Raw genomic sequence first — 27,013 nt, 5'->3', positions numbered from 1 at the left:
ATGTCACAGCAGTCGTTAGGGTCATGGTGGTAGTTAGGGTCTTGATGGTAGTTAGGGTCACAGTAATCAGGGTCACGGTGGTAATCAGTTAGGGTCTTGGTGGTAGTTAGGGTTACGGCGGTAGTTAGGGTCACGGCGGTAGTTAGGGTCACGGTGGTAGTTAGGGTCTTGGTGGTAGTTAGGGTCACGGTGGTAGTTAGGGTCACGGTAATCAGTTAGGGTCATGGTGGTAGTTAGGGTCTTGTGGTAGTTAGGGTCACGGTGGTAGTTAGGGTCACGGTGGTAGTTAGGGTCACGGTAATCAGTTAGGGTCATGGTGGTAGTTAGGGTTTGGTGGTAGTTAGGGTCATGGTGGTAGTTAGGGTCACGGTGGTAGTTAGGGTCACGGTAATCAGTTAGGGTCATGGTGGTAGTTAGGGTCATGTGGTAATCAGTTAGGGTCATGGTGGTAATCAGTTAGGGTCATGGTGGTAGTTGGGTCACGGTGGTAGTTAGGGTCACGGTAATCAGTTAGGGTCATGTGGTAGTTAGGGTCTTGGTGGTAGTTAGGGTCACGGTGGTAGTTAGGGTCACGGTGGTAGTTAGGGTCACGGTAATCAGTTAGGGTCATGGTGGTAGTTAGGGTCATGGTGGTAGTTAGGGTCATGGTGGTAGTTAGGGTCATGGTGGTAGTTAGGGTCACGGTGGTAGTTAGGGTCACGGTGGTAGTTAGGGTCACGGTAATCAGTTAGGGTCATGGTGGTAGTTAGGGTCTTGGTGGTAGGGTTATGGTGGTAGGGTGACGGCTGTAGTTAGGGTCACAGTGGTAGGGTCACGGCTGTAGTTAGGATCATGGTGGTAGTTAGGGTCACGGCAATCAGTTAGGGTCATGGTGGTAGTTAGGGTCACGGCGGTAACGTCACGGCAGTCGTTAGGGTCATGGTGGTAGTTAGGGTCACGGCGGTAACGTCACGGCAGTCGTTAGGGTCATGGTGGTAGTTAGGGTCTTGATGGTAGTTAGGGTCACAGTAATCAGGGTCACGGTGGTAATCAGTTAGGGTCACGGTGGTAGTTAGGGTCACGGTGGTAGTTAGGGTCACGGGGTAGAACCCTTGTGGTGAGATTTGTGCTCTTTATAGGATGAGAGGATGAGACGCAAGAGGTTGCGTCTGTACCCTCTGCACCACGTGAGAACATGGTGAACGTGCGGCCGCTAGCAAGCAAGGAGAGACCCTGCCCTTCAGTCGCCATCATCCCGACTCTAGCCTTGGAAACATGAGAAAGTGAATACCTGTCACTTAGTCACCCAGTCTGTGGTATTTTGCTGTGGTGGCTGAGCCGATGGAGATAGTTCCATAGGTCTTGATTGTCCCAGTGGCTATGAACCCCAGTTTTTGTCTCAGTGAGATTCCCGGCCCAGCTTTCTGTGTGGCCTGCGAAGGGTCAGCGGACGCCGTGCACGTGCAGGGCCTGGGTGGCGCATCTCTCTGGCAACACCTCCTCTTCTGATGTGCTTGCTGGTCTCGGGTGCCTGCAACACAGTTTTTGCTTATTTTCCAGCTTTTATCGATTGTTCGTGGGAGGAGGGTTAGACTCCTAGCGTGGCGTCCCTGGCCACATCCTCAGCGCTGCGTCCCCTTGCGGCTCAACTCTTGGTTCTGAGTTATTCTGACTCAGCCGCACGTCCTCACAGCAGCCTTCCTGGCCTGGCTCTGCCGGGCGCTGGGCAATCTCTGCCTCCAGCCTGGGCCTTTGGGTCTGTTTGAGGTGGGGGACACGGAACTCAGCAGTGAGGATCTCAGAGCAGCTTCTTGTTGGTGTTGATGTGTTTTGTTTGTTTTAGTGAACCCAAAAAAACATTTTCTTACATAGAAAGGAGCGGTATTTGGTATGAATTTATTTGCAACTGACTGCTTGGAAGTTGGCGTACATCTTTCCACGGAAACTGTGAAAATACTGGTCAGCCTCTCAGTCATTTCCTAAAATCTTGATTTTGTATTACAACAAGTTAGGATATTTTCAGTAGAACTGATTGTAAGGCCAAACTGTAGGAATGTAATTCCTTCCCAAACGTGTCTCAGGGGCACTTTCCTGAACGGCTGCTGACAGCAGCATTTGGGGACGGTGGGGCGGAGGACACCCTGGGGGCCTGGCTTCTTGGGAACCAGAGGCGTCGGCCCTCGTCCCAGCCCTGCTCCCCTGAGGAGGGAGGCATGGGGCCCTGGGCTGGCTGCAAGACGTGGAGTGACTGTGGGTCCCCGTGGCCCTGACACGCTCCCAGGGAACCCAAGTAAACACTGAGGCCCTTGGGATGCCTCCCGCCTTCCGTGCGCATTCCGTGGCAGGTGAGTCCGAGTATTCGAAGGAGGCTGGAATGTGGGTGGAGGGCAGCGCCAGGTTTCCCCGTCAGATTTACTCAGGGCTCCTCCAGCAGTCCATGCCACAGTGGCTGTCCCTCGGGGGCCACGCATCCAAGCCACGGCCTCCTCCCTTCCATGCGGGCATTTGCTCCCCGGAAGGAGCCGCCCAGCTGCCTCTCGCCAACATGAAGCACTTCCTTTCTGTGGAGCGCGGTTCCTGTCCCAGGGGTCCATGTTGGCCACTGTGGGAGGCAGTCGGGCAGCTGAATGTCCACAGGTGGGAATGCCACAGCCCAAGGATGTTGCCCCTGTCCTGAAGGCTGTCGCCCGATCGCTCTGTCCAAGGCTGCCCTGGAGCAGCATCACCTGTGGGTCCTGCCAGGGCTTCTCAGCACAGCATCCAGCACCCTCACCCAGTGTGTTCCCATCGCGGGTTCTGCCCCCCCCCGCACCAGGCACCAGAGACCCAGATGCCAAGGCCTGCCAGCTTCCTCAATGGGAAACTTTTCTTCAGTGAACAAGGCTCTGTTTTATAGACTTTTTAAATTTTCAGCTCAAAAACCAGTCAGCCAACGGTGGCCTTGGCGAGCTGGTCTGCTGCCCTGGGCTGCAGGGGCTGCCCAGCCGGAGTAGTGGCCGGGGCAGGGGCTGCCCAGCCGGAGTAGTGGCCGGGGCAGGGGCTGTACAGGTGACCCATCGCGTGTCCAGAGGTGGGTGCTGCTGGTGGGTGACCCAACTCATTCCCTGTCTCCCCCCAGCCGCCCTAGGCTGGGGACCCTGCCCCGCTGACCCTGCCATGCCCACCCCGCTCCAGCCTGATTGCGTGTCTCGGTCACGTGACCACCCTGGGCCCATGATGTCACTGGGAAATGCCCTCGTCTAATTGGCTTAGACCCCAGATGAGCGAGCCCAAGGTCTCAGGGCATCAGAGCCACCCATGAGGGCAGCTGGACCCAGTGGCCACAAGCTATGGTTGGGGAATGGCATTGCCCAGCTCCACCACGAGGGACCTGAGGCTTGGACTGCAAGACTGGCCCAGGCTTGCCACTTGCCCAGCACCCAGGGTCGCCTTCCCGAGGGCCGGAGACACCTGAGCAGCCCCCATGCCACTGCGTCATGGCAGGGACATGCCCGTCCATCCCTCCCAGGTCCCTTAGCCACCTGCCTGTCCCTTTGTGTCACTGACACCATGATAGCCGTTGTGCTGCGCCATGTGGCCCCAGTGCTCACAGGGCCAGGCTCTGCCCGTTCCTGGGGGTCCGTGTGTCCCACGTGCCTGGACGTGAAAGGATGGAAGTCAGCAGAGCTTGGCTCCCCATTTGCCCGACTCGCACCTCGGCTGTGCCTCTTCTGTCTCTCGAGCTCTTCTGTGCTATGTGGTTGCACTGAGCAGCTGTGGGGAAGAGAGAGGTGGTTGCCTCGGTGGGAGCCTGGGCTGTGGCTGCCGGTCCCCAAAACAGACCCTGTGCCGCGGGCAGCTATCCACTTCCCACCACAGTGGTGCCCAAACCTTTTCCAAGTCTTCTTCTGTGACTTTAGTGTTATTTTTCAGTTACCTTTAAAAGCATAGCATGTTTTCAGTCACATTTTCAATTGGGAAATAGATCTGTGGTTAGAAACAGGAAGTTTGAGTTTCAGGCTTGAGATCCGGGCAGGTCCCTCAGATGGAGGGGCTGCACCTCCACTGCCCCCCACCGCTGTCCCTGCCCCACGGCCACCCCAGATCCTCAGACGCCCTGCCCTGTGCCTTCTCACCCTCTGGTCCTAGCTGGGCCCATCCTGCCTCCCACTGCCCTCAGCCTCTGGAACAGTGCCTGCATGGCTGGCACCATCCAGCGCAGAAGGAATGAAGGACTTCTGTTCAGACAGCTCTGCCGGGAGCGTTCTGGCCTGAAATGCAGTGGGATCTCTGGTGTGGGTGTAGCCGAGGCTCAGGGGCTCCGCACCAGGCAAACAGGCTAACGCCATCTCCTATGGCTCTTGGTGGCTTTTTAGGACTCTACGTCCAACGTGTTCTCCATTTTCCCTGGCAGTCCCTGGCCAGGGTGGCCCAGTGCCCACTGTAGAGGGTGCAGGTCAGTTTGTGGACCAGTGGCCAACCAGGCTGAGTCAGGCGAGGTGGGGTCCCACCCCAAACCCCACACTCCAGTGTCTAGGCCACAGGCAGCCCTGGGACACCTTAGCTCTGGACACGAATTTGCAGTCTTTGCTGTTCTTGTGTCTCTCTTTGCCTAGGCCATGCTGGCAGCTAACTGTGTGCTGGGGAAGCCTGGAGAGGAAGCCAGGTGGCCCTGGGCTCCTGGAGCCCAGAATTCAATGGAAGTCGCTACCCGGGGAAGAAGCGGAGTCTAGAGGTGGCAGTGCCCATTTTACCTGCACCCTCGGTGACAGCTGCACCCCCAGCCTCTGGGGACCTCTGGGCCCAAGGGCACCTCACTGTCTCCTTGTCCTCCTGGTCACTGACCTGGCCCACCATGGAAGGCACTTGGCTCTCTGCATGCGGCTCGACCACTGACTTGCACCCATCCGGGTACCGCAGGGCCGTCCTGTGGCATTGCTTTGGGCTGTGCTGGTCACCCCGTGTAGTGGGGCCGTGTCCAGTGAACAGGGGAGGCCTCGAGTGCCCCCTGACCTGCTGCGGGTGACTCAGCCCCTCCCTCACCGCCCCTACACCTGAGGGGTGTCGCCTGTCCCAGCCTGCTGCGCCGAGCTTAATGTTTTAAAATGTGTTTTCTACGTCTTGTAAGAGCGCTCAAGGCGCGACATTGCCATGGAAACTGAGCTCCTTAGAATTCCTGTGGCCGTCCTAATTATAGAATCTCAAAGACATGCACAGAGTTCCTTGAGGTTGTCAGAGTTAAGACTGAAAGAGGAGGAGCGGCCCCTGTAATCTCCACAATTTTGATCCCTGCTTGCTTCAGCAGAGCCTGGCACCCAGGGAGGTGGCAGGATGGGTCCCTGATGGGCACATGACATCGAGCCAGCTCTGACTCCAAAGCCAGGTCCCTTCTGCCACAGCCAGCCCTCAGCCTGACCCACGCGGCTGCACCGTCCACTGTGTAGGGGGCATTGCGGGAGACCCCAGGCTGTGTCCTGATGCACCCCCGGAAGGACCTGCTGCTAACCTGGGCTTGTCTTTGGGACCCTTTTCCACAGAGGTGGCCAGGGGGACTCACGGTGCCAGGCCCACAGCCTCCTTGCCGGCAGTATCTGGGGGCCAGGGACCGTTCCCAGAGCGCACTACCCAGAAGGGCTCCCTTCTTCTCACAGCGCTGACTGTCGCTTGCGTCAGAAATAGGCCCGTCACTTTCCAAGCAGAAACCCAAACACGAAAAATTCGACTGTGACTTTTGAGGGGTGGAGGCCGCTGGGTCCCCCCAGCATCCCGCCTGTGCGGCCCGAAAGGCAGAGTGGCTACCAGCCAGCGTGTCCAGGCCCCCTGCACTTAGGGAACCTTCTAGTCAATTGCCTGAAGTTCGAACGTTTGAGGGGTTTTCGTGGTTGCTTTCGTTTGTTTTGGCACCTGCAGAATCCCCCAAAAGGTGGGAATGTGAATTTGTCAAGAAAGATGCTCCTTTGATTTGGAGGCTAAGGAGGCCCCAAGTGCAGTCTCACCCTGAGAAAAATACCAGGCCAGTCCCAACGAAGGGGTGTCCTGCACTCAGAACTGTCACGGTCAGAAAGCAAGGGGAGTCTGAGAAACTCACGGTGCAGCAGGGCCAGCGAGGCAGGATGGCGACACACAGACTCCCGGATGGGACCCTGGGGCGGACGCAGACCGTGGGTGAAAACCAAGGAAAGGTCTGAGTATGGCTTCAGGTAGCCATGGATCCTGGCTCACTGATTGTAACAGTGTAGCAAGCGGGTGGAAGGCGAGAGCTGTGAGGAGCCGGGCAGGCGGGGTCTCTGGGAACTCTCCAATTTAAAGCTGTTCTTAAAAATAGTTGATTAAAAAAGACAGTTGAGGCCGGGCGTGGTGGCTCAAGCCTGTAATCTCAGCACTTTTGGGAGGCCGAGACAGGCGGATCACGAGGTCAGGAGATCGAGACCATCCTGGCTAACACGGTGAAACCCTGTCTATACTAAAAAAAAATACAAAAAACTATCCGGGCGAGGTGGCGGGCGCCTGTAGTCCCAGCTACTCGGGAGGCTGAGGCAGGAGAATGGCGTAAACCCGGGAGGCGGAGCTTGCAGTGAGCTGAGATCTGGCCACTGAACTCCAGCCTGGGCGGCAGAGCGAGACTCCGTCTCAAAAAAAAAAGACAGTTGAGGGCGGCTCTGCCTATAGCTGGAGTTGAGGTTCTGGGTAGCACCAGGCTTCCTCTCAGCCTCCACAGGCGAGTCGGGGCCAGGCAGGGCCTTGGCGGCAGGGAGGCTTCTGGTTACCAGGCTCTGCACAGCCTTTGCAGTTTCCCTGTGAATCTGAAATTACCCCCAGATAAAAAGGGTAGGTTTTTTTTGGTGTTTGTTTTGTTTTGTTTTGTTTTTTTGAGACAGGGTCTGGCACTGTTGCCCAGGCTGGAATATAATGGTGTGATCTCAGCTCAGTGCAGCCTCCACCTGCCAGGCTCAGGTAATCCTCCACCTGCCAGGCTCAGGGGATCCACTGCAGCCTCCCAAGTAGCTGGGACTACAGGTGCATGCCACCACACTCGGCTAATTTTTTGTATTTTTTTTACAGACACAGGGTCTCACCATGTTGCCCATGCTGCACTCAAATTCCTAGGCTCAAGTGATTCACCTGCCTCGACCTCCCGAGGTACTGGGATTACAAGCATGAGCCGCCATGCCCGGCCAAAAGGTGCATTTGTTAAGTACAGGCTGCCCTGCTGTCCCTGTGATCCCTTATAACTCACCTGGTCCCTGCTTTCCAGCTGGGGACTGGCATGGACCTCATGGGGGTTCCCCCCTTTCACTGAGGCAAGACCCAGGTGCTGGGAGTATTGGGTGTCCTGCCCAACCAGGGTCCCCAGGTTCAGGGGCTCCTGGCATGCCTTCCCGTGGGACTCTGCATGGGGGTTGGGAGGGCGAGGAAAGTGGGAAACATGATGCCTGCTCAGAAGTCCCACCTTGGAGACCCTGTGCCAGGATTTTCCAGAGAGACCAAACCAATAGGGTATAAGGAACTGGCTTGTTCATAGAGACTCATGAAGCCCAAAATCTGCAGGGGGGCCCTGCTGGCTGGAGACCTAAGAGGAGCCACAGCCACAGCACTGCTGCTCAGGGAGCTCAGGCTTCGTTCTGTGGGGGCCTTCGCCTGCTCGGGCAAAGCCCACCCGCATTGTGGTGGGCAGTCTGCTTCCCTCATAGTCAGCCAATTTAAATGTTTATCTCATCCATACTCACCCTCATGGAAACATCCAGAATAACATCTGACCAGCCATCTGGGCACCATAGCCCAGCCGTGTGGACACATATAGTGAACCATTGCAGGCCCTGCCTTGGCACTTGGCATCCGCGCACATCCCCTTGAGCCACACTCAGTCTCCACACACAGCAGTACTCCCGCCTGACACACGGTCTCCACACACAGCAGTACTCCCACCTTTCACACTCGGTCTCCACACACAGCAGTACTCCCGCCTGACACACTCGGTCTCCACACACAGCAGTACTCCCGCCTGACACACTCGGTCTCCACACACAGCAGTACTCCCGCCTGACACACTCGGTCTCCACACACAGCAGTACTCCCGCCTGACACACTCGGTCTCCACACACAGCAGTACTCCCGCCTGACACACTTGGTCTCCACACACAGCAGTACTCCCGCCTGACACGGTTCGACCCTCCTGCAGGCAGTGCCAGCACACTTGGCCTTCCCAGAAGAGGGCCGCCATCATGGGCTTGGACCTTCCAGCTGGACTGCAGTGGGGTGGGGCGTGGCCTTGCCTTTGTGGTCTTTGGGTCACTTGAATCCCTGCCTCTCGCTCATTTTCCTTTGGTATTTGCAAATTTGTCCCCGTGGCGCCTGGAGCTGACCACTGGCTGCCACCTGTGTCCTGCCTGGAGCCAAGCTCCAGGCGGCGCCCGTGAGCAGCAGGGATGCCAGTGGCTTCTTACCTGGGAGTTTCTTTGTAGGCTCAGAGCTCTTTGTTCCTTTTTAAAAATCTGATTTGAAGGCCGGGCACAGTGGCTCACGCCTGTAATCCCAGCACTTTGGGAGGCCGAGGTGGGCGTATCACCAGAGGTCAGGCGTTGGAGACAAGCCTGGGCAACACAGGCTGGGGCAAACTCCCTTCCCTAATAAAAGTTCAAAACGAACCCTTAAAGTTTAAAAAGTGAGACGGGATATTTGAAGGAGGCAGGTCTGAAGGAAATGCTTGAAATGATCCTCTCTGTCCCTCTGCCCCCAGGTCATTTAGTTCTACTGTTACTCAACATACCTTTTGACGCACGCTAGCAGCGCAGGACTCGTGCACTATAAAGCGTGGTAATCGATGGACACTGCCCCCAGCAGCCAGCCAGGGGCAGGACGTAAGCCCTACCCAGCCGTAGCCTGTCCCCCACCGCTGCCAGCCTGAAACTGGATTGGTTACAGCTGCCAGCCTGAAATTGGATTGGTTATTTGCTTACTAGAACATTTTTGTCACATGACTGTGTATTCTAAAACAAGATGTTGCTTTTGTTTTTGAGAGAGTCTCCCTGTGTTGTCCAGGCTGGAGTGCAGTGGTGCAATCTTGGCTCACTGCAAGCACTGCCTCGCAGGTTCACGCCATTCTCCTGCCTCCCAAGTAGCTGGGACTGCAGGTGCCCGCCACCACGCCCGGCTCATTTTTTATATTTTTAGTAGAGACGGGGTTTCACTGTGTTAGCCAGGATGGTCTCCATCTCCTGACCTCGTGATCCACCCGCCTCGGCCTCCCAAAGTGCTGGGATTATAGGTGTGAGCCACCGCGCCTGGCCTATTGGGTTTTTTTTTTTTTTTTTTTTACTTGTTTGGTTTTACAGCAATGGCACCATGTTTCTGTCACCCTAGGGTTTGATTTTTGGTGTTTCTAAGACACCTCTGGACCATGCACGTGGCTGAGGTGGGCTTCGCACTGGCTGTATCTTCCGTTGGACACCCACACATCAGTTTATTTATGCATTCTCTTGTCCACAGACCTTGGGGTCATCAGACATTCTTGAATGCTCCTGAGCCCAGGAGCCAGTGTTTCTGAGCTTTCCCGGAGCAGCAGTGGGGCTGCCAGGCCCTAGGGGGAGCAAACGGTCCTCGATTCTGAGCTGCGAGGCTCTGCCAGAGGATAAGCCATTTCCCCGGTGCACTCCTGGGCCTCGAAGGTATTTGGGGCTGCGGGGGATTGATTTGTGCTGACCCCACAGTGTAGGAGACGCCTGGGCAGCCTTGCAGGTTGCTCCGATGGTTCTCAGGGCTGAGATGCTTGTGTCTCTCGGGCGAGACGCCTGCTCTGGTTTTCTGTTCCTATTTTGACTGCATTTACCTCGTGGATTTTTCAGTCCAGTGTCCCCAGCCACGGGCCCTTTGTCTCTCACGTGTGCAGGTGACTCAGGGTGACTAAGATCTTCTGTAATTCCTTCTAAAATGTTTTGCCGCTTTGCTGCCCATGTTTCCATCCTTCATCTCCGAGGGGCCGAGTGTGTGTGTGATGGGAAGCGGGGTCAGTCCCCGCCTGGACCGCTGTGACAGAACCCCACAGACAGGGTGACTTACACACGACAGGAACTTATTTTCTCAAGTTCTGGAGGCGTGGGGTCCCCATCTCCAAATACAGCCACACTGGGAGCTAGGGCTCCCCACGTGAATTTAGGGGACACTTCAGTTCGTTCCAGCGGGGACTGGGGACGCCGGGCTGTGTGTTGTGTCCTGTGGGAGAGTTTGTTCACCCTGCTGGGGGCTCCCTGATGAGCCCTGGCGTCTGCTAGGACGTCACTGTCTTTACTGATTGAACTTGGTGTCCAGTTGGCGCATTTTCAGGGTTTCCCAGGCGCACTGGGCGTGGGTCCCGTGTGTCCTTGCTCCAGCCAGCTTCGACCCGTCCCTGGGCTCCGCCCCTCAGCTATGTGTCCGTCCCTCAGCTCCGCCCCCAGCTGTGTGTCCGTCCCTTGGCTCCACCTCCCAGCTATGCGTCCGCCCCTCGGTTCTGCCCACAGCTGCTTGTCCATCCCTCGGCTCCGACCCCTCGACTGTGCTTCCGTCTCTCGGCTCCGCCCTCCAGCTGCGCGCCCGCCCCTTGGCTCCGCCCCCCAGCTGTGCATCCCTTCCTGGGCTCTGTCCGCGGCTGTGCGTCCATTCCCTCGACTCCGCCCCCGGCTGTGAGTCCATCCCTCGGCTCCGCCCCACAGCTGTGCGTCCACCCTTTAGCTCAGCCCACAGTTGCCCGTCTGTCCCTCGTCTCTGCCACCAGTTGCTCCTCTGTCCCTCGGTTCCGCCCCCTTGGCTGTGCGTCCGGCCCTCAGCTCCATCCCCCCAGCTGCGCGTCCTTCTCTCAGCTCCACCCCCAGCTGCGCATCCTTCTCTCAGCTCCACCCCCAGCTGTGCGTCCTTGCCTCAGCTCCGCCCTCCAGCTGTGCGTCCTTCTCTCAGCTCCACCCCCTAGCTGCACGTCCCTTCCTCAGCTCCACCTCCAGCTGCGCGTCCTTCTCTCAGCTCCACCCCCCAGCTGCACGTCCCTTCCTCAGCTCCACCTCCAGCTGTGCGTACTTGCCTCAGCTCCACCCTCCAGCTGCATGTCCGTCCTTCAGCTCCGCCCTCCAGCTGTGTGCCCGCCTCTTGGCACCGCCCCCCAGCTGTGCATCCGTCCCTCGGTTCCCCCAACCCCCGTGCGTCCATCTCTCGACTCCGCTCCCCGGCTGTGCGCCCATTCCTTGGCTCCGCCCCCAGCTGTGCGTGCGCCTCTCGGCTCCGCCCCCCGCTGTGCGTCCTTCCCTGGACTCTGCCCCCCGGCTGTGCGCCCATTTCTCGGCTCCACCCCCAGCTGTGCGTCCGTTCCCTCGGCTCCGCCCCCGGCTGTGCGTCCGTCCCTCGGCTCCGCCCCTGGCTGTGCGTCCGTCCCTCGACTCACCACCGGCCCCCCCAACAAGCAGTGCACCGCTGTCTCCGTGGCCCACAGTGCTTCCGTCTTCTCCGCTTCACACGCTTCTCTTTTTCTCTTCAGAGAGGGTTGTTGGGCGGGCAGAGCGCCCCCCGAGGGGAAAAGTCAGGCTTGCGGACTCCTGGAGCCAGGACCTGCTGTGGGCTGGTTAGGGCAGGATGTGCCCTGTCGTCGTGGGCAGAGCCACGTGGGCGCTCACCCGACCTCCTCAGGGCTGAGGGGTGCAGGGGCCGAAAGTGTGGCCGTCCCCGGGGGTCTGCGCCTTTTGTGGAGCCCAGGCCTGGCGCCCAGGTGGGTGGAATGTGGAGGGAGCATAGGCTGCACAGCCCCAGCCTGGCCTCAGGCTTGCTGGGAGTCGCGTCTGTGGCCAGAGGGGCCTTTGGTGTCACCAGGCCTCTGTCAAACCCCATACCGTGCCCCAGGGTACTGGGATGCCGAGCCATCCTGGGGGGGCTGGGGGGGCTGAACCACCCGCCGCCGCGAGGCCTGTTTCACCTGCGCTCCTGGAGGACCGCTGACTTCTTGGTCTCGCACTGAATATTTAAAGGAAGAGGAGCAGGTTTTACCATCCATGTGGCCTGATTTCAGCAGTTTCCAGCCAGAGCTAGTCATTTGCCTGTTTTAAAAACATTCCGTTACAATTTCCACTTCAATATATTCGTGGCACTTTCGTTTGGTTCATGAAAGTCGCTTTTATGATGGAATTTTATAAAAGCACAAAGCTTCCCGTTGTACGTTACGTTTCCAAAGATTCTGTTTACACACACATCCGTTTCAAAGCGTTTTGGAGAAGCAAAGCGAGACACGGTTTTGAAGAAGGACAAGACCAGCCGTCTGGTTACAGGCTTGGTGCTGGCACTTTTCGTAAGAGACACAGTCCACATGGGCTGGACTGTCAAATGCATGTTATAAAGATGATGTCTTTGGTAACTTCGAATGGAAACGGGGGCACGGTGGGTTTGGCTCTCCTGCCCTGAGATTTATTAGGTTGAAGGAAACTCGACTGGAGAGCCCTGGGCCTCGCACCGCTTGTGTCTGGCGAGTTGCTGAGGTGAGGTCAGTGACGCTCTGCATCTTAGCCTGGCTCAGGCTCCAGTGTGGCGTCCACTCTCCTTCCTCTGACAGTCATGTGTAAATATCGAGGCCCATTTGAACTGTCCCTGTGTGGAAAAAAGCCTGTTTTTCACCGGGCTGCCTGGGGAGGAGAGGGTGGAAAGGAAAACAGGCAGGGGCAAACAGCCCAGCCTGCCAGGCCTGGGGCGACTTCACCGCTCCACTGTCAGCCAGCGGCCGTCCAGTGGTGGATCTTGTCTGCCCTGTGAGGACACCTGGCTCCATCCTCACCTAGGCCTCTGTCTCCAGCCGCCGAGGCCGTGACACCATGAGGATCATGTGAGGAGGGGCAGAGAGCGGCCGCCGGGAGGCTGTCATTCCAGCCCTACCTTCCCTGCCTGGGAGGACTCTGCAGCCACCACCACCTGGACGGGAGTGGCCTGTCGCAGCTGCACCCTGCGTGGGCTCGCGGCCGCCACTCTGTTTCTTTACGCCTTTCTCCTGTCCTTTCCAGAATCCATCTACCGCCGGGGAGCCAGAAGATGGAGGAAGCTGTACCGTGCCAACGGCCATCTCTTCCAAGCCAAGCGCTTTAACAGGGTGAGCAGCCCCCACGGGACCAGTCCCTCAAGGGGCCCTTTGTTACTTTTAAAAGCAAAGAGAGGGGAGGGAAGGCACATCCTGCTGAGCCCAGACTCAGCTCTTTTTGGCACCCGAGGGCAGGGTCACAGAAATGCTTTCACTGGTGCGGGGATGAGGCTTTGACTAGGGCTGTCTGAGGCGGGAGGTGCCCTCCGGGCCTTTCCCTGCGTGGTGGCTGCCCAGTGAATGCTGTCTGTGTCTGCCTGGCTGCGTGACTCTTATCAGGGCTCAGGGTTCGCTGGCCTGAGGCCCCAGCCTGCCTGCATCCAGAGTGGAGCGGCCACATTCCACATATAGTGCCAGGGGTGTGTTTTTAGCTGCACACAGTGTTCCTATTGGCTGCAAGAGTCTCCGTGAACCCCGGAAGCTCCTTCAGCCCCATCCCTACTTGGGTCTCTGTCTTTCCAACGGCCGCCCATGGGGGCCCTTTCCAGAGGATACTTAGCTTACTTCCCTTGTTTCTCTTTGTGATGCTTTTCTAGTTCTTACGAAATGGGTGATTCAGATGCTTTTGTAATTGTTGTATTTCACAGTGGAAGGGGAGGTGTCTGGGGTGCCTTGGTGGCCTTGGAGTTTGTCCCACACAAGGAGTGTCTTGGAGGTGGGTAGAAGCATACAGGGCCTGTCCCCACTGCGGGCCTCCACACAGAGCCCCTGACAGCCCATCCCATGCCACTGCCTGGCCAGCCCCGTGCTTCTTGCAGTCTGTTCCCGTGACAGGTAGCCTCCAGCAGCCATCTCCAGCATGATGGGACACCAAGGCCACTCCGTGCTGGTTCAGTCCCAGCCCCTCTGCTCTCTCTGCCTCCGTACCACCCTCTCTGTGCCTCAGTTCCCTCCCTGTAAAGCCAGTACGATGAATGCATGGTGGCAGGGGGGTTCATGGACGTGTGTCACTGCGAGAGAGCTGCGTGGAGGCTGCCTTGTCATCAGGAGCAGTGGCCCTGGAGCTACCTTTGCGTTCCACACCCACCTGCCACGTGGGCTCACATGTCAACCTCTGCTGTACGTCTGGCTCCTCCATCTCCTGGAGCGACCTCAGGTCACCTGCCCCACCTACTCCTGTGGTCTGCCCTCTAGACCATCAAGAAGTTCTGTGCATGTGAGCCACTCCTCCCGCCCCCACATCTGCTCAGTTCCTGTCATGTGGCAAGAATGGGTCGTCTGGACTCCCATTTCTGTTGGGGCTGACACAGGTGGGGATGCAGGACAAGCTCCTGAGTGACTGAAGAGGGGTGTGGAGGGAACTAGGCTCCAGGAGGTCAGTAGGCCAGCGCTGGAGGTGGGGATGCAGGACAAGCTCCTGAGTGACTGAAGAGGGGTGTGGAGGGAACTAGGCTCCAGGAGGTCCGTAGGCCAGCGCTGGGAAGACCTGGACGTTGCCTGGAGAGCCCAGAGGACTTCCTCGAGGAGGAGGCATTTGATCATACTCCCTAGGAGGTCAGTACAGAGATGCCACGAGCACCGAGGATGTGGCAGGCATGGGAGAGTCCAACCAGTGTCTGGGAAACCCTGAGGACGAGGCTGGGGACACCAGGACATGGGGAGCCTAGGCGGCTGTGGGCTGTGTGCTTAGGGCAGGTGAGTGTGAGTGAACGGGCAGTTTGGCCTGGGCTGGGACTCAGGAAAGTGTGGCTGGAGGTGGCCACACTGGGGGCATCTGTGGAGTATGGTGCCAGGGAGGGTTGCAGCACAGAGATCCTGTCCGCACCCCAGCCCAACCTGGCCGCCTTCTCTGAGGACCATGGTGTAAGCCTTCTGGGGCTGCAGAACGGAGCACTGCTAACCTGTGGCTTAAACCACAGAAACACTCTCCCGCAGTCTGGAGCTGGAGGTCCAAAACGAAGGTGTCATGTTAGGATTCTCCAGAGGGATGGAACCAATAGGATGCATGTACATGAAAGGGAGTTGATTAGGCAGAATTGGCCCTCGGGCTCACAAGGCGAAGTCTTATGATAGGCCGGCTGCAGGCTGGGGAAGAAAGAAGCCAGTAGTGGCTCAGTCCGAGTCCAAAAGCCTCAAAAGCAGGGAAGCCGACAGTGCAGCCTTCAGCCTGTGGCCAGAGGCTCCAGAGCCCCCAGCAAACCACTAATAATTCCCAGAGTCTAAAGGCCAAAGAACCTGGAATCTGATGTCCAAGGGCAGGACGAATGGCAGGAAGCGTCCAGCATGGGAGAAAGATGAAAGCCAGAAGACCCGAGAAAACTGCTTCTCCCACCCGCTTCTGCCTGCTTCGCGCCAGCCACAGTGGCAGCCAGTTGGATGCCGCCCACCCACACTGAGAGTGGGTCTTGCCCTCCCAGTCCACTGACTCAAATGCCAGTCTCCTGGCAGCACCCTCATAGACACACCCAGAAGCAATACTTCACCAGTTCTCCAGGCATCCCTCAATCCAGTCAAGCTGGCGCCTAGTGTTACCCATTACAGTGCGGCAGGGTCGCGCCCTCCTTCTCCCGCAGCCACTGTAGCTGTGGGCAGCCTTGTTCCTGGGTTCACAGAGGAACCACTCACCTGTGCTTCCGTCTCCACATGGCCTCTTCTGTATCTGTCTCTTCCCTCATTCTGCATGACGGATTAACCCAGAGTGAACCCACTCACCCGGCGACACGGGCCAGGGCTCCAGGCAGCACAGGGTGCTGGCCTCTCACTGTGCAGCTCTTAGGAGAAAAGTCCGTTTTGCCGATAGCAGGTGCAGGCCATAAGTGACCCTCCCCTCCCCACCACCAGTGAGCAAAAGCTTTTCCTTTCCTTCCTGCAGACACCGGAGGAACAGGTGGCAGGGGGACCCACTGCATCTCCACTCTACCGTGGAAGTGCAGCCCTCCTGGGCATGTGAACGAGCCAGTTTCACAAACACAGAGGCCAAGGCAAGAGTGGCCCAAAAGCCTGCAACTCGATTGCTCAGGGAGGGCAGCTGCCCTGCAGTTCACCCTGTCCAGTTCCCACCTAATGGTGCCCAGGCTCTGATCTCGCCGTCTGCTCGTAACATTCTCTGCCCGGACCTTAGAGCTGCTCCATGTAGCGCCCACTTCATGTTAATTGCAGGACCAGTCAGATCACCTCCACTGTCACTTAAAAGGGGCATTTCAGGAGGGAAGCACTTGGTTTTGTGTGAATCAGTAAGACTTAAAGGGGAACAAGCACCAGGAGGAGAGACTTTTCTATCCTCTTTGTTGGTGAACCAAGGATGAAAGAGTGGGCATCAGAAGAGAGACTTTTCCGTCCTCTTTGTTGGTGAACCAAGGATGAAAGAGTGGGCATCAGTCGCACAGGACTGGGCTCCCTGCCTGGGTCTTTATGTGCACTTGAAATGACTGCCCTTGGACTTTGGGAAGGAAGCATTCAGAGGGGGAACCAAAGGGAGAGAGCCAGCGAGGTTCTGAAGAAGAAGGTGAGGAGGGGCTGCCTCCCCGTGAAGGATGGTTCGGGGTTGGGGGACAGGGAAGCCCACTCAGTGGGTCAGAACTGCTGGGTCAGAGCTGGCCCTGGGCCCCGCAGGACTGAGCACTTCCTGTAGCGGAGGAGGGAACGGATCCTGCAGTAAATCCCGAGGAGGCGATTGGTTAATTATCAGCCCAGGAACGGGGTGGGGGGGAGGTGAGGTGGGTGGGCATCCAGCCTGCTGGCTCCCATCACAGTAAATTGCAGGTGGATTGAGGTTAAAAAAAATCACAGGGCCTGGCACAGTGGCTCACGCCTGTAATCCCAGCACTTTGGGAGGCCGAGATGGGTGGATTACTCGAGGCCAGGAGTTCGAGATCCATCTGGCCAACATGGTGAAACCCCATCTCTACTAAAAATACAAAAATCAGCCAGGCATGATGGTGGCGCATGCCTGTAATCCCAGATACTTGGGAGTCTGAGGCAGGAGAATCGCTTGAACCCAGGAGGCGGGGATTGCGGTGAGCCGAGATTTTGCCACTGGGCGACAGAGTGAGACTCCGTCTCAAATAAATGACAAAAAGAAGCCTAGAAGCCATGTATATCTCTGGAGAAAAACCGGGCAGTGAGGACCAGAGGGTCTTTAGACTCAGCCACACAGATTGATTTTTTTAGTTTCCAGATTAAATGCAAAAATCATATAGGAAAAGGGTTTGTAGCACATAAAACCCAGAAGAGATCCAGACAACTCACACTTAGGATTAGAGAGCTCCTACACAAAGGCTTTTGGTAAATGCTGGGACCGAGAAACAGAACGGGTGTGAGTGGTTGAGGAAGTAAGACTGTAATTGCTTAGAGATGAGGACAGCGTGACCTCCATAGGTGACCAGGCAGGTGATCAGGGAAACACAAGACATTTTCTCTGTCAACATTGAAGGTGTTAAAAGTAATTAAAGTCGGCCGGGCGTGGTGGCTCACGCCTGTAATCCCAGCACTCTGGGAGGCCGAGGCCAGTGGATCACGAGGTCAGCAGTTCAAGACCAACCTGGCCAAGTTGGTGAAATCCCATCTCTACTAAAAATACAAAAAAATTAGCCGGGCGTTGGGGTGGGTTCTTGTAATCCCAGCTACTCGGGAGGCTGAGGCAGAGAATTGCTTGAACCCGGGAGGCAGAGGTTGCAGTGAGCCAAGATTACACCACTGCACTCCAGCCTGGGCGACAGAGCAGGACTCCACCTCAAAACAACAAAAAACAAAAACAAAACAACAAAAAAGTAATTAAAGCCCAGGGTTGCTGTCATGGGGTCTGCCAACCCTGGGGATGTGGGGCAGACATGGACCCTACTCTCTGGAAATCACGCAGGAAATGTGCAGCGATGTCCTCATTCTGCCTGTCTTCAAAAGAAATCACCCGTCATTCGGAGGTTTGTGTATGGAGAAGATCAGCTCAGCATTATTTTTACAAGCAAGAGTGGGAATCGTGTCTGGAGTTTGCTACTCCTTTTGCTGTGAACAACCCACTCTACCATGTGGAGTATAAACCATGGCAGGCCACGTCTCTGAGCGGTGGCTGCTGGAGAGCCCTCTGCTGGTGGCACACAGGGCACGAGAGCCACAGGGACAGCTGGGTGGACAGCCCAAGACTTTGGCCTTTATCATGAGTGGACAGAGACCCTGGAGAAGAGGCTATGGAGTGAGGGTGGGGAAGGGATAGCAGAAGATGCCACCCAGGAGCTGCAGTGCCTGTTAGGTTTGGTCCAAGCAGTGCCCTCAGGTGGCTGGCAGAGGCCAACGCAATTCCCCTTCAAGCCAGCCTCAAAGAATTCCCGCCAATAAATGAATCAGGCATTTGAGCTCGAAATCGAAAACCACAAAACACGGTGGGAAGCAGGATATCCTGAGCCCAAGCTGGTAAAAGCCCAGACAGGGGCTCCAACCATCAGAATAGGTAAGGGTCTAAAACATGAAAATGGGTCATTGAAAATATGAGCAGGAGGCCGGGAGTGGTGGCTCACACATGTAATCCCAGCACTTTGGGAGGCCGAGGCAGGAGGATTGCCTGAGGTCAGGAGTTCGAGACCAGCCTGGTCAACATAGTGAAATCCCATCTCATCTGAAAATACAACAAAATTTAGCTGGGTGTGGTGGTGGGTGCAATCCCAGCTATTGGGGAGGCTGAGGCAGGGGAATAGCTTGAACCAGGGGGCTGGAGGTTTCAGTGAGCCGAGATCATGCCACTGTACTCCAGCCTGGGCAACAGAGCAAGACTCCATCTCAAAAAAAAAGAAAAAGAAAAGAAAATATGAGCAGGGAGGCCTGGTGCCGTAGCTCATGCCTGTAATCCCAGCACTTTGGAAGGCCGGAGTGGGCAGATCACCTGAGGTCAGGAGTTCGAGACCAGCCTGGCCAACTTTGTGAAACTTTGTCTCTACTAAAAATAAACAAATTAACCAGATGTGGTGGCAGGCACCTATAATCCCAGCTACTCAGGAGACTGAGACAGGAGAATCATTTGAACCTGGGAGGCAGAGCCTGCCTCCTTTAACTCCAAGGTCCACACATTCAGCAGCCAAAGCACCTCCTTTAACTCCAGGGTCCACACATCCAACGGGTACCAACTGGGGCAAAACTCCCGGTGCCAGCGTTAAGCTAGATTGGCACCGAGTCAGAGGTCTCGGGTGGGATGCCCCCTCTCACCCTTCCCTCCTTCGGATAGAGCCCACGGTCCTGGTTTGGCTGTCATGGCCGGACTGATGTAGGTAGCATGTGCAGAGGATGTGGAGTCAGCTCCTTTTTGCTGTTACGGAAGTTGAAAGCGATGATGTGCATGTGTTTTCTTACCTGATGCCTGCTGTGTGCTGGGCACTGTCCTAGGTGCTGGTTATCTGTCCCCACCCAAACAAGCGGGCTGTGGGCGGGGGAAGGGTCCCCGGGCCCCGGTGTCCCGAGCAGGCTCTTCCTGATGAGCAGGAGGGTCGCATAGGGGGTGTGAGCCCCGTTTGCTCAGCTGCACCTGGTGCCCACACGTGCTGAGGGTCCCGTTTCCTCATGTGAATTCAGTTCATGCCGTTCAGAGTACACTGTATTTCCTTTCACTCGGGTGTGAGGTGATTCTGTAATAGGAAGGAAATTCGTGAAAAGTGGTAAAAGAGGAAAAAGCATATGAAAGGGTTATGTCTGGAAAGAATCTAAACTGGAGACTCTGGGCACGCGGTGACAGTGTAGATGCTTTGCTCCCAGGAACCCTTCGGGCACTTGGGCAAGGCAGAAAATGTCCAAGCAGCTCCCGGCAACATTCATGGTCATGCCTTTCATAACATTTAAAAGTTCGTGAAAATGTTGCCAAACAAGCTGATAATTGCCATCATTTTTGAATTGTTCAGAACCGTGAAGAATAACGAAGGATCATTTAAAATCTTGAAAAATACTAAACAAAGAATACTAAGATAATTGCAGGCTGTGGTGTAGCAGTTCGAGATGTTTGTGGTCCGAGTTTGCCTTCTCTGAGGCTGTCGGGAGGAGGTTCTGTTTGAATGAAGATCAGGCAGGGGGTACCCCACACTCTGCTCAGCCCTAGACAGGACCCCAGGCTGCCCTACGTAGAGCCCAGCAGGAGCTGCAGCCCCCCAGCCCTTGCAAACCAGGGGGCCTTGCCTGAAGCAGCACCTCGTCGCCCCTGCCCGATGGGACCTCCCCTGTGTCCTCTCATGCAGAGCAGGGTTCCAGGCCTCTCCTTGGGGCTGTTGGTTCCCCCAACCTTGAGGTGGACCCAAGGGGAGGCTACTGAGCTTGGGCAAGCCTGGCGCCCGGAAGGGACAAGGTGCCGGGGCCGCCTGTTGCCTAGCTCAGTGTCCCCTTTGGAGAAGGTACAGGTGTGGAAGGCTCTACCTGTCCTCTCCGCTGGCCCCTCCACGTGACCGGGGCCTGACGCTCTGTTCCCATCTGCAGAGAGCATACTGCGGTCAGTGCAGCGAGAGGATATGGGGCCTCGCGAGGCAAGGCTACAGGTGCATCAACTGCAAACTGCTGGTCCATAAGCGCTGCCACGGCCTCGTCCCGCTGACCTGCAGGAAGCATATGGTGAGTTGCAGGGCTGGGTGGGTCCTAGGGAGCACGGGCGGGGCCGGGGCGTGGCTGCCAGCCCATTGTCCAAGCAGACCTTGGTGACCCTGGGTTCTTCAAGAGGGGCCGTGGTGCTGTCCCACCTCTGGGCTGCAGCGTGAGACTCAGGCGGCAGTCTCGGGTAGGACCCATCTTCCTGAGCCCCCAGAAGCCCCCGGCACGCTCTGCTCACGGGGCATGAGGCTCAGGTGACAGTCTCAGGTAGGACCCGGCACGCTCTGCCCAGTGGGGCGGGGGTAAGCTTCATTCATACTCCAGTCCTGAACCAGCTCTTCGGGACTGTGGAGGTGAAAGCCAGGTCTGACCTCAGTAGCACTGGGCACGCTGAGGCTCCGGACATTTGGAGCCTCTCCCGGGAATCCTCCCTGGGAAGCCAAGCCCAGCCTGTGATGAGGGCGGCACCTTCCCTCTGCCGTCCCCAAGTGCTTGGACTTGAAGCGCCTCCCACAGCAAGGCCTTTTGGGGTCTTGTTGGCTCTTCCTTATTGAAGGCTGCCTCTGGCATTTCCGCGTGGCGCCCTGCGTCTCACTGAACAACGGGGTCGAGGCCTGGACTGAACACTCAGCTCCCTGGGCCCCACTGCAGTGTGCAGTGGCTGTGTCTGGGGAGGGTGGCTCATCTGCAGCTTGCCATGGCGTGGGAGGAAAGGTGTCTGTAGGGGTGACGTGCCCTCTCCTCTATTACGGGATAAAGACAGAGTCTGGATCAGGGTGTCACCCCAGGATCACCAGGCACAGGGATGGGGGGTCACGCAGGCTGGTGCATGCATTGGCATAGTCCTTCCAGAGGTCCTTCAGCTGCATCTGCCAAAAAGCCTGTAATGCCCTTTGACCCCATGAGTCCACTTTAGCATAAGCAAATGAGACCGGCCCCAGAAATGTGGTCAGCTAGAGGCAGAGGGAGGCCAGAGGCTGCCACCCAACTGACCGCCAGTACGGGCAACTCCATTATGACGCACCTGCAGGCGGAACCCAGAGGCCCCTAGAATGGCCCCCTGATGATTGGTTACTGCCAGGATGCAGCTTTGGGACAGGAGAGATGACCAAGCATTGTGCAAAAGATCCCATTGTAGAAAGCACTTGGTCTACAGTACTGAGTGGCCATCTCTGTCTGCAGAATTATAGGTAGTGTGTATGTTCTTTATTTGGTACAATAGCATAGATTTTTATATACTATATTACAACATAACCATTGTAATGTGTAAATATGTGAATCATAAATAGTCTTGAAGTGGCCAGGTGCAGAGGCTCACGCCTGTAAGCCCAACACTTTGGGAGGCCAAGGTGGGAAGATCACTTGAGGCCAGGAGTTCAAGACCAGCCTGGGCAATATGGTGAGACCCCATCTCTACAAAAAATTCAAAAATTAGCCAGGTGTGGTGGTGCACACCTGTAGTGCCAGCTGCTCTGGAAGCTGAGATGGGAGGATTGCTTGAGCTCAGGAGGTTGAAGCTGCAGTGAGCCGTGATCATGCCACTGCCTTCTGGCCTCGATGATGACAGAGTGTGACCGTCTGTAAAAAAAAAAGTTTTTAATTAAAAAAAAGTCACGAAGTGTTTATAGAAGCTACCTTGTAACACCTGCTCCAGCACTTGGTCATGCTGCCGTCTCTCCATCTCTCCGGCAGGATTCTGTCATGCCTTCCCAAGAGCCTCCAGTAGATGACAAGAACGAGGACGCCGACCTTCCTTCCGAGGAGACAGATGGAAGTAGGCACTGCTTTCTTCGGCTGGGTGGAGCCTGGGCGTCACCTCACCCTGCTCACCTCTGCCTTCTGGCCACGATCCTTTCTCAGTCCCGTCTGCTCTGCAGGGGTCATTGTCTTCAAGCCTGGCCACCCTTCCCCAGGGATGGGGATGAGGCTCTGCAGGGCCTCTTTTCAATCCTGGGCAGAGATGGGCAGAGTGAGCTGACCCTCCCTGGAGGCTGCTGGGCAGGGATGCCTCCGTGAAGTGCTGTTTTGGCAGCCCAGGGGTGCAGAGCCTCTTCCTCTAGCCAGCTCTGGGAATTCTCGAAGGCACTTAGCACAGCGGCCACCACGGCCGGGCACCTCCCACAATCTGGCTGTTGCACAGAGCTGAACCCCGTCTGGGGAAAGGCTGGCGAGGTGGCTGCTGCACACACAGCGTGGCAGTGGCATAGTCCTTAGATTTTTGTGAGGTTTTGTTTGTGGGGAAGGACTTGTTTTGTTGCTAAGAAGCATTCAGAGAGAGAGCTCAAATACCAGCTGGACTTACAGCCCAGCTCTGAGCCTCCACCTGCACCTCTGCACGGGGTGTGAGAGCCTCACTTTCCCTTGATGCAGCATGTGAGTTCTGTCTCACTGGGAGCCCAGGGAGGACGATGCGAGACCACAGAACATAAAGCACTTAGTTCACACAGTGTCTCACGCAAAAAAGATGCCTCACAAACAACTGCCTGCCCTCCTCCCCCCACCCACCCATCCTCTATACAGATATACATCCGTACATCATCCGTTCACCCACCTAGCCAACCAGCCAGTCCTCAGCCAGCCAGCCATCCTCCACCCACCCATCCTCCATCCATCCATCCGTCCGTCCATCCATCCATCCAACCATCCATCCATCCATCCATCCATCCATCCATCCGTCTAGTCATCCAGCCAACCAGCCATCTCCCACCCGCCCATCCTCTATCCACATATACATCCGTACATCATCCGTTCACCCACCTAGCCAACCAGCCGGTCCTCAGCCAGCCAGCCATCTTCCACCCACCCATCCCCCATCCATCCATCCGTCCATCCATCCTCCATTCTCCATCCATCCATCTAGTCAGCCAACCAACCAGCCATCCCCCACCCGCCCATCCTCTGTACAGATATACATCCATATATCATCCATTCACCCACCTGGCCAACAAACCAGTCCTCAGCCAGCCAACCAGCCATCCTCCACCACCCATCCTCCATCCATCCATCCATCCGTCCATCCATCATCCATCCATCATCCATCCATCTAGTCATCCAGCCAACCAGCCGTCCCCCACCCGCCCATCCTGTATACAGATATACATCCGTACATCATCCATTCACCCACCTAGCCAACCAACCGGCCCTCAGCCAGCCAACCAGCCAACCAGCCATCCCCCACCCGCCCATCCTCTATCCACATATACATCCGTACATCATCCATTCACCCACCTAGCCAACCAGCCAGTCCTCAGCCAGCCAGCCATCCTCCACCCACCCACCCACCCATCCATCCATCCATCATCCATCCATCCATCCGTCTAGTCAACCAGACAGCCATCCTCCACCCACCCATCCTCCAGCTATCTATCTTCCACCCATCTACCTATCCATCTTATATCCATCCATCTCATCATCCAGCCAGCCAGCCATCCTCCACTCACCCATCCTCCAGCTGTCTTCCATTCGTCCATCTATTGTCCATTGACCTCTCCATCTATCCATGTATCTATTGTCCACTGACCTCTCCATCTATCCGTCTGTTGTCCACTGACCTCTCCATCTATCCGTCTGTTGTCCACTGACCTCTCCATCTATCCATCTGTTGTCCACTGACCTCTCCATCTATCCATCCAACTATTGTCCACTGACCTCTCCATCTATCCATCTGTCTATTGTCCACTGACCTCTCCATCTATCCATCTGTTGTCCACTGACGTCTCCATCTTTCCATCTATTGTCCACTGACCTCTCCATCCATCTATGTGTTGTCCACTGACCTCTCCATCTACCCATCCATTGTCCACTGACGCCTCCATCTTTCTATTGTCCACTGACCTCTCCATTCATCCATCTATCTATTGTCCACTAACCTCTCCATCTATCCATCTATCTGTTGTCCACTGACCTGTCCATCTATCCATCCATCTGTTGTCCACTGACCTCTCCATCTATCCTTCCATTGTCCACTGGCCTTTCCATCTATCCATCTGTTGTCCACTGACCTCTCCATCTATCTGTTGTCCACTGACCTCTCCATCTATCCATCCACCTGTTGTTCACTGACCTCTCTATCCATCCATTGTCCACTGACCTCTCCATCTATCCATCTATCTATTGTCCACTGACCTCTCCATCTGGCCATCTATTGTCCACTGACCTGTCCATCTATTGTCCACTGACCTTTCCATCTATCCATCTGTCGTCCACTGACCTCTCCATCTATCCGTCCATCTATTGTCCACTGACATCTCCATCTTTCCATCTATTGTCCACTGACCTCTGCATCCATCTATCTATTGTCCACTGACCTCTCCATCTACCCATCCATTGTCCACTGAAGTCTCCATCTTTCCATCTATCTATTGTCCACTGACCTCTGTGTCTATTGATCCATCTGTTGTCCACTGACTTCTCCATCTATGCATCCAACTGTTGTCCACTGACCTTTCTATCTATCAATCCATCTATTGTCCACTGACCTCTCCATCTGTCCATCTATCTATTGTCCACTGATCTCTCCATCTATCCATCTATCATCCACTGACCTGTCCATCTATCCATCCATCTGTTGTCCACTGATGCCTCCATCTTTCCATCTGTTGTCCACTGACCTCTCCATCCATCCGTCTATTGTCCACTGACCTCTCCATCTATCCATCTATCTGTTGTCCACTGACCTCTCCGTCTATCGATCCATCTATTGTTCACTGACCTCTCCATCTGTCTATTGTCCACTGATCTCTCAATCTATCCATCCAACTGTTGTCCACTGACGTCTCCATCTTTCCATCTGTTGTCCACTGATCTCTCCATCTATCCATTGTCCACTGACCTCTCCATCCATCCATCTGTTGTCCACTGACCTCTCCATCTATCCATCCATCTATTGTCCACTGACCTCTCCATCTATCCATCCATCTATTGTCCACTGACCTCTCCATCTGTCCATTTGTCTATTGTCCACTGATGTCTCAATCTATCCATCCAACTGTTGTCCACTGACCTTTCCATCTATCCATCCATCCATTGTCCACTGACCTTTCCATCTGTCCATCTATCTATTGTCCACTGATTTCTCCATCTATTCATCTATCGTCCACTGACCTGTCCATCTATCCATCCATCTGTTGTCCACTGACGTCTCTATCTTTCCATCTGTTGTCCACTGATCTCTCCATCTATCCATTGTCCACTGACCTCTCATCTATCCATCCATCTATTGTCCACTGACTCTCCATATGTCTATCTGTCTATTGTCCACTGATCTGTCAATCTATCCATCCAACTGTTGTCCACTGACCTTTCCATCTATCCATCATCTATTGTCGTCCACTGACCTCTCCATCTGTCCATCTATCTATTGTCCACTGATCTCTCCATCTATCCATCTATTGTCCACTGACCTGTCCATCTATCCATCCATCTGTTGTCCACTGATGTCTCCATCTTTCCATCTGTTGTCCACTGATCATCCATCCATTGTCCACTGACCTCTCCATCTATTCATCCATCTATTGTCCACTGACCTCTCCATCTACCCATCCATTGTCCACTGACGTCTCCATCTTTCCATCTATTGTCCACTAACCTCTCCATCCATCTGTTGTCCACTGACCTCTCCATCCATCTATCTGTTTCCACTGGCCTCCCCATCTATCCATCCATTGTCCACTGACCTCTCCATTTACCCATCTATCTATTGTCCACTGACATCTCTGTCTTTCCATCCATCTATTGTCCACTGACCTCTCCATCCATCTATCTGTTGTCCACTGATCTCTCCATCTATCCATCCATCTATTGTCCACTGACTTCTCCATCTACCCATGCATCTGTTGTCCACTGACGTCTCCATCTTTCCATCTGTCTGTTGTCTACTGACCTCTCCTTCCATCTATCTGTTGTCCACTGATCTCTCCATCTATCACTCCATCTATTGTCCACTGACCACTCCATCTATCCATCTATTGTCCACTGACCTCTCCATCTATCCATCTATTTTCCACTGACCTCGCCATCTATTCATCCATCTATTGTCCACTGACCTCTCCATCCATCTATCTGTTGTCCACTGGCCTCTCCATCTATCCATTCATCTGTTGTCCACTGACCTCTCCATATATCCATCTATCTGTTGTCCACTAACCTCTCCATCTATCCATCTATTTGTTTTCCACTGACCTGTCCATCTGTCCATCCATCTGTTGTCCACTGACCTCTCCATCTGTCCGTCTTCCATCTAGGCCTCCATTCATCCCCCATCTAGTCATCCTCCATCCATTCACTAGACATCCCCTCCTGCCCCCACCCACCCATTCACTAGACACCAAAATCTGATGACTAATTATTTGCAGATGGACCCCTGGGGGCGTGTGTCACAAATGTACATCCCCAGGTCCCATGGTCAGAGTCGGCAGGTCTGAGTGGGGCCCAGGAAACTGCATTTTCAAAAGACTCTAAACTAGAATCAGACATGGCTGCTGTGTA

The 27,013-nt window shown here is 55.5% G+C and overlaps 1 protein-coding gene across 6 annotated transcripts in view; it reads left to right on the top strand.

Moving 5' to 3' along the window:
• Nucleotides 1-27,013, top strand: part of PRKCZ (protein kinase C zeta) — a 142,352-nt gene that overhangs the window by 75,006 nt on the left and 40,333 nt on the right. For 5 of the 6 annotated variants that reach the window (XM_033228672.1, XM_033228676.1, XM_033228675.1 and 2 more), the window contains 3 exons: nucleotides 12,963-13,048; nucleotides 20,420-20,551; nucleotides 22,220-22,301. In XM_033228672.1, coding sequence (XP_033084563.1) covers nucleotides 12,963-13,048; nucleotides 20,420-20,551; nucleotides 22,220-22,301 — 300 coding nt within the window. Of the gene's footprint in view, nucleotides 1-11,321; nucleotides 11,687-12,962; nucleotides 13,049-20,419; nucleotides 20,552-22,219; nucleotides 22,302-27,013 lie in introns of those variants that run through there. The other variant, XM_033228678.1, reaches the window with a different exon arrangement.

This window comes from Trachypithecus francoisi, unplaced genomic scaffold, assembly GCF_009764315.1.
Source record: "Trachypithecus francoisi isolate TF-2019V2 unplaced genomic scaffold, Tfra_2.0 Lachesis_group12, whole genome shotgun sequence".
Taxonomy (NCBI): Eukaryota; Metazoa; Chordata; class Mammalia; order Primates; family Cercopithecidae; genus Trachypithecus; species Trachypithecus francoisi.
The sequence above is the reverse complement of the archived record's forward strand: the minus strand, read 5'-3'. Positions and strand labels throughout refer to the sequence as shown.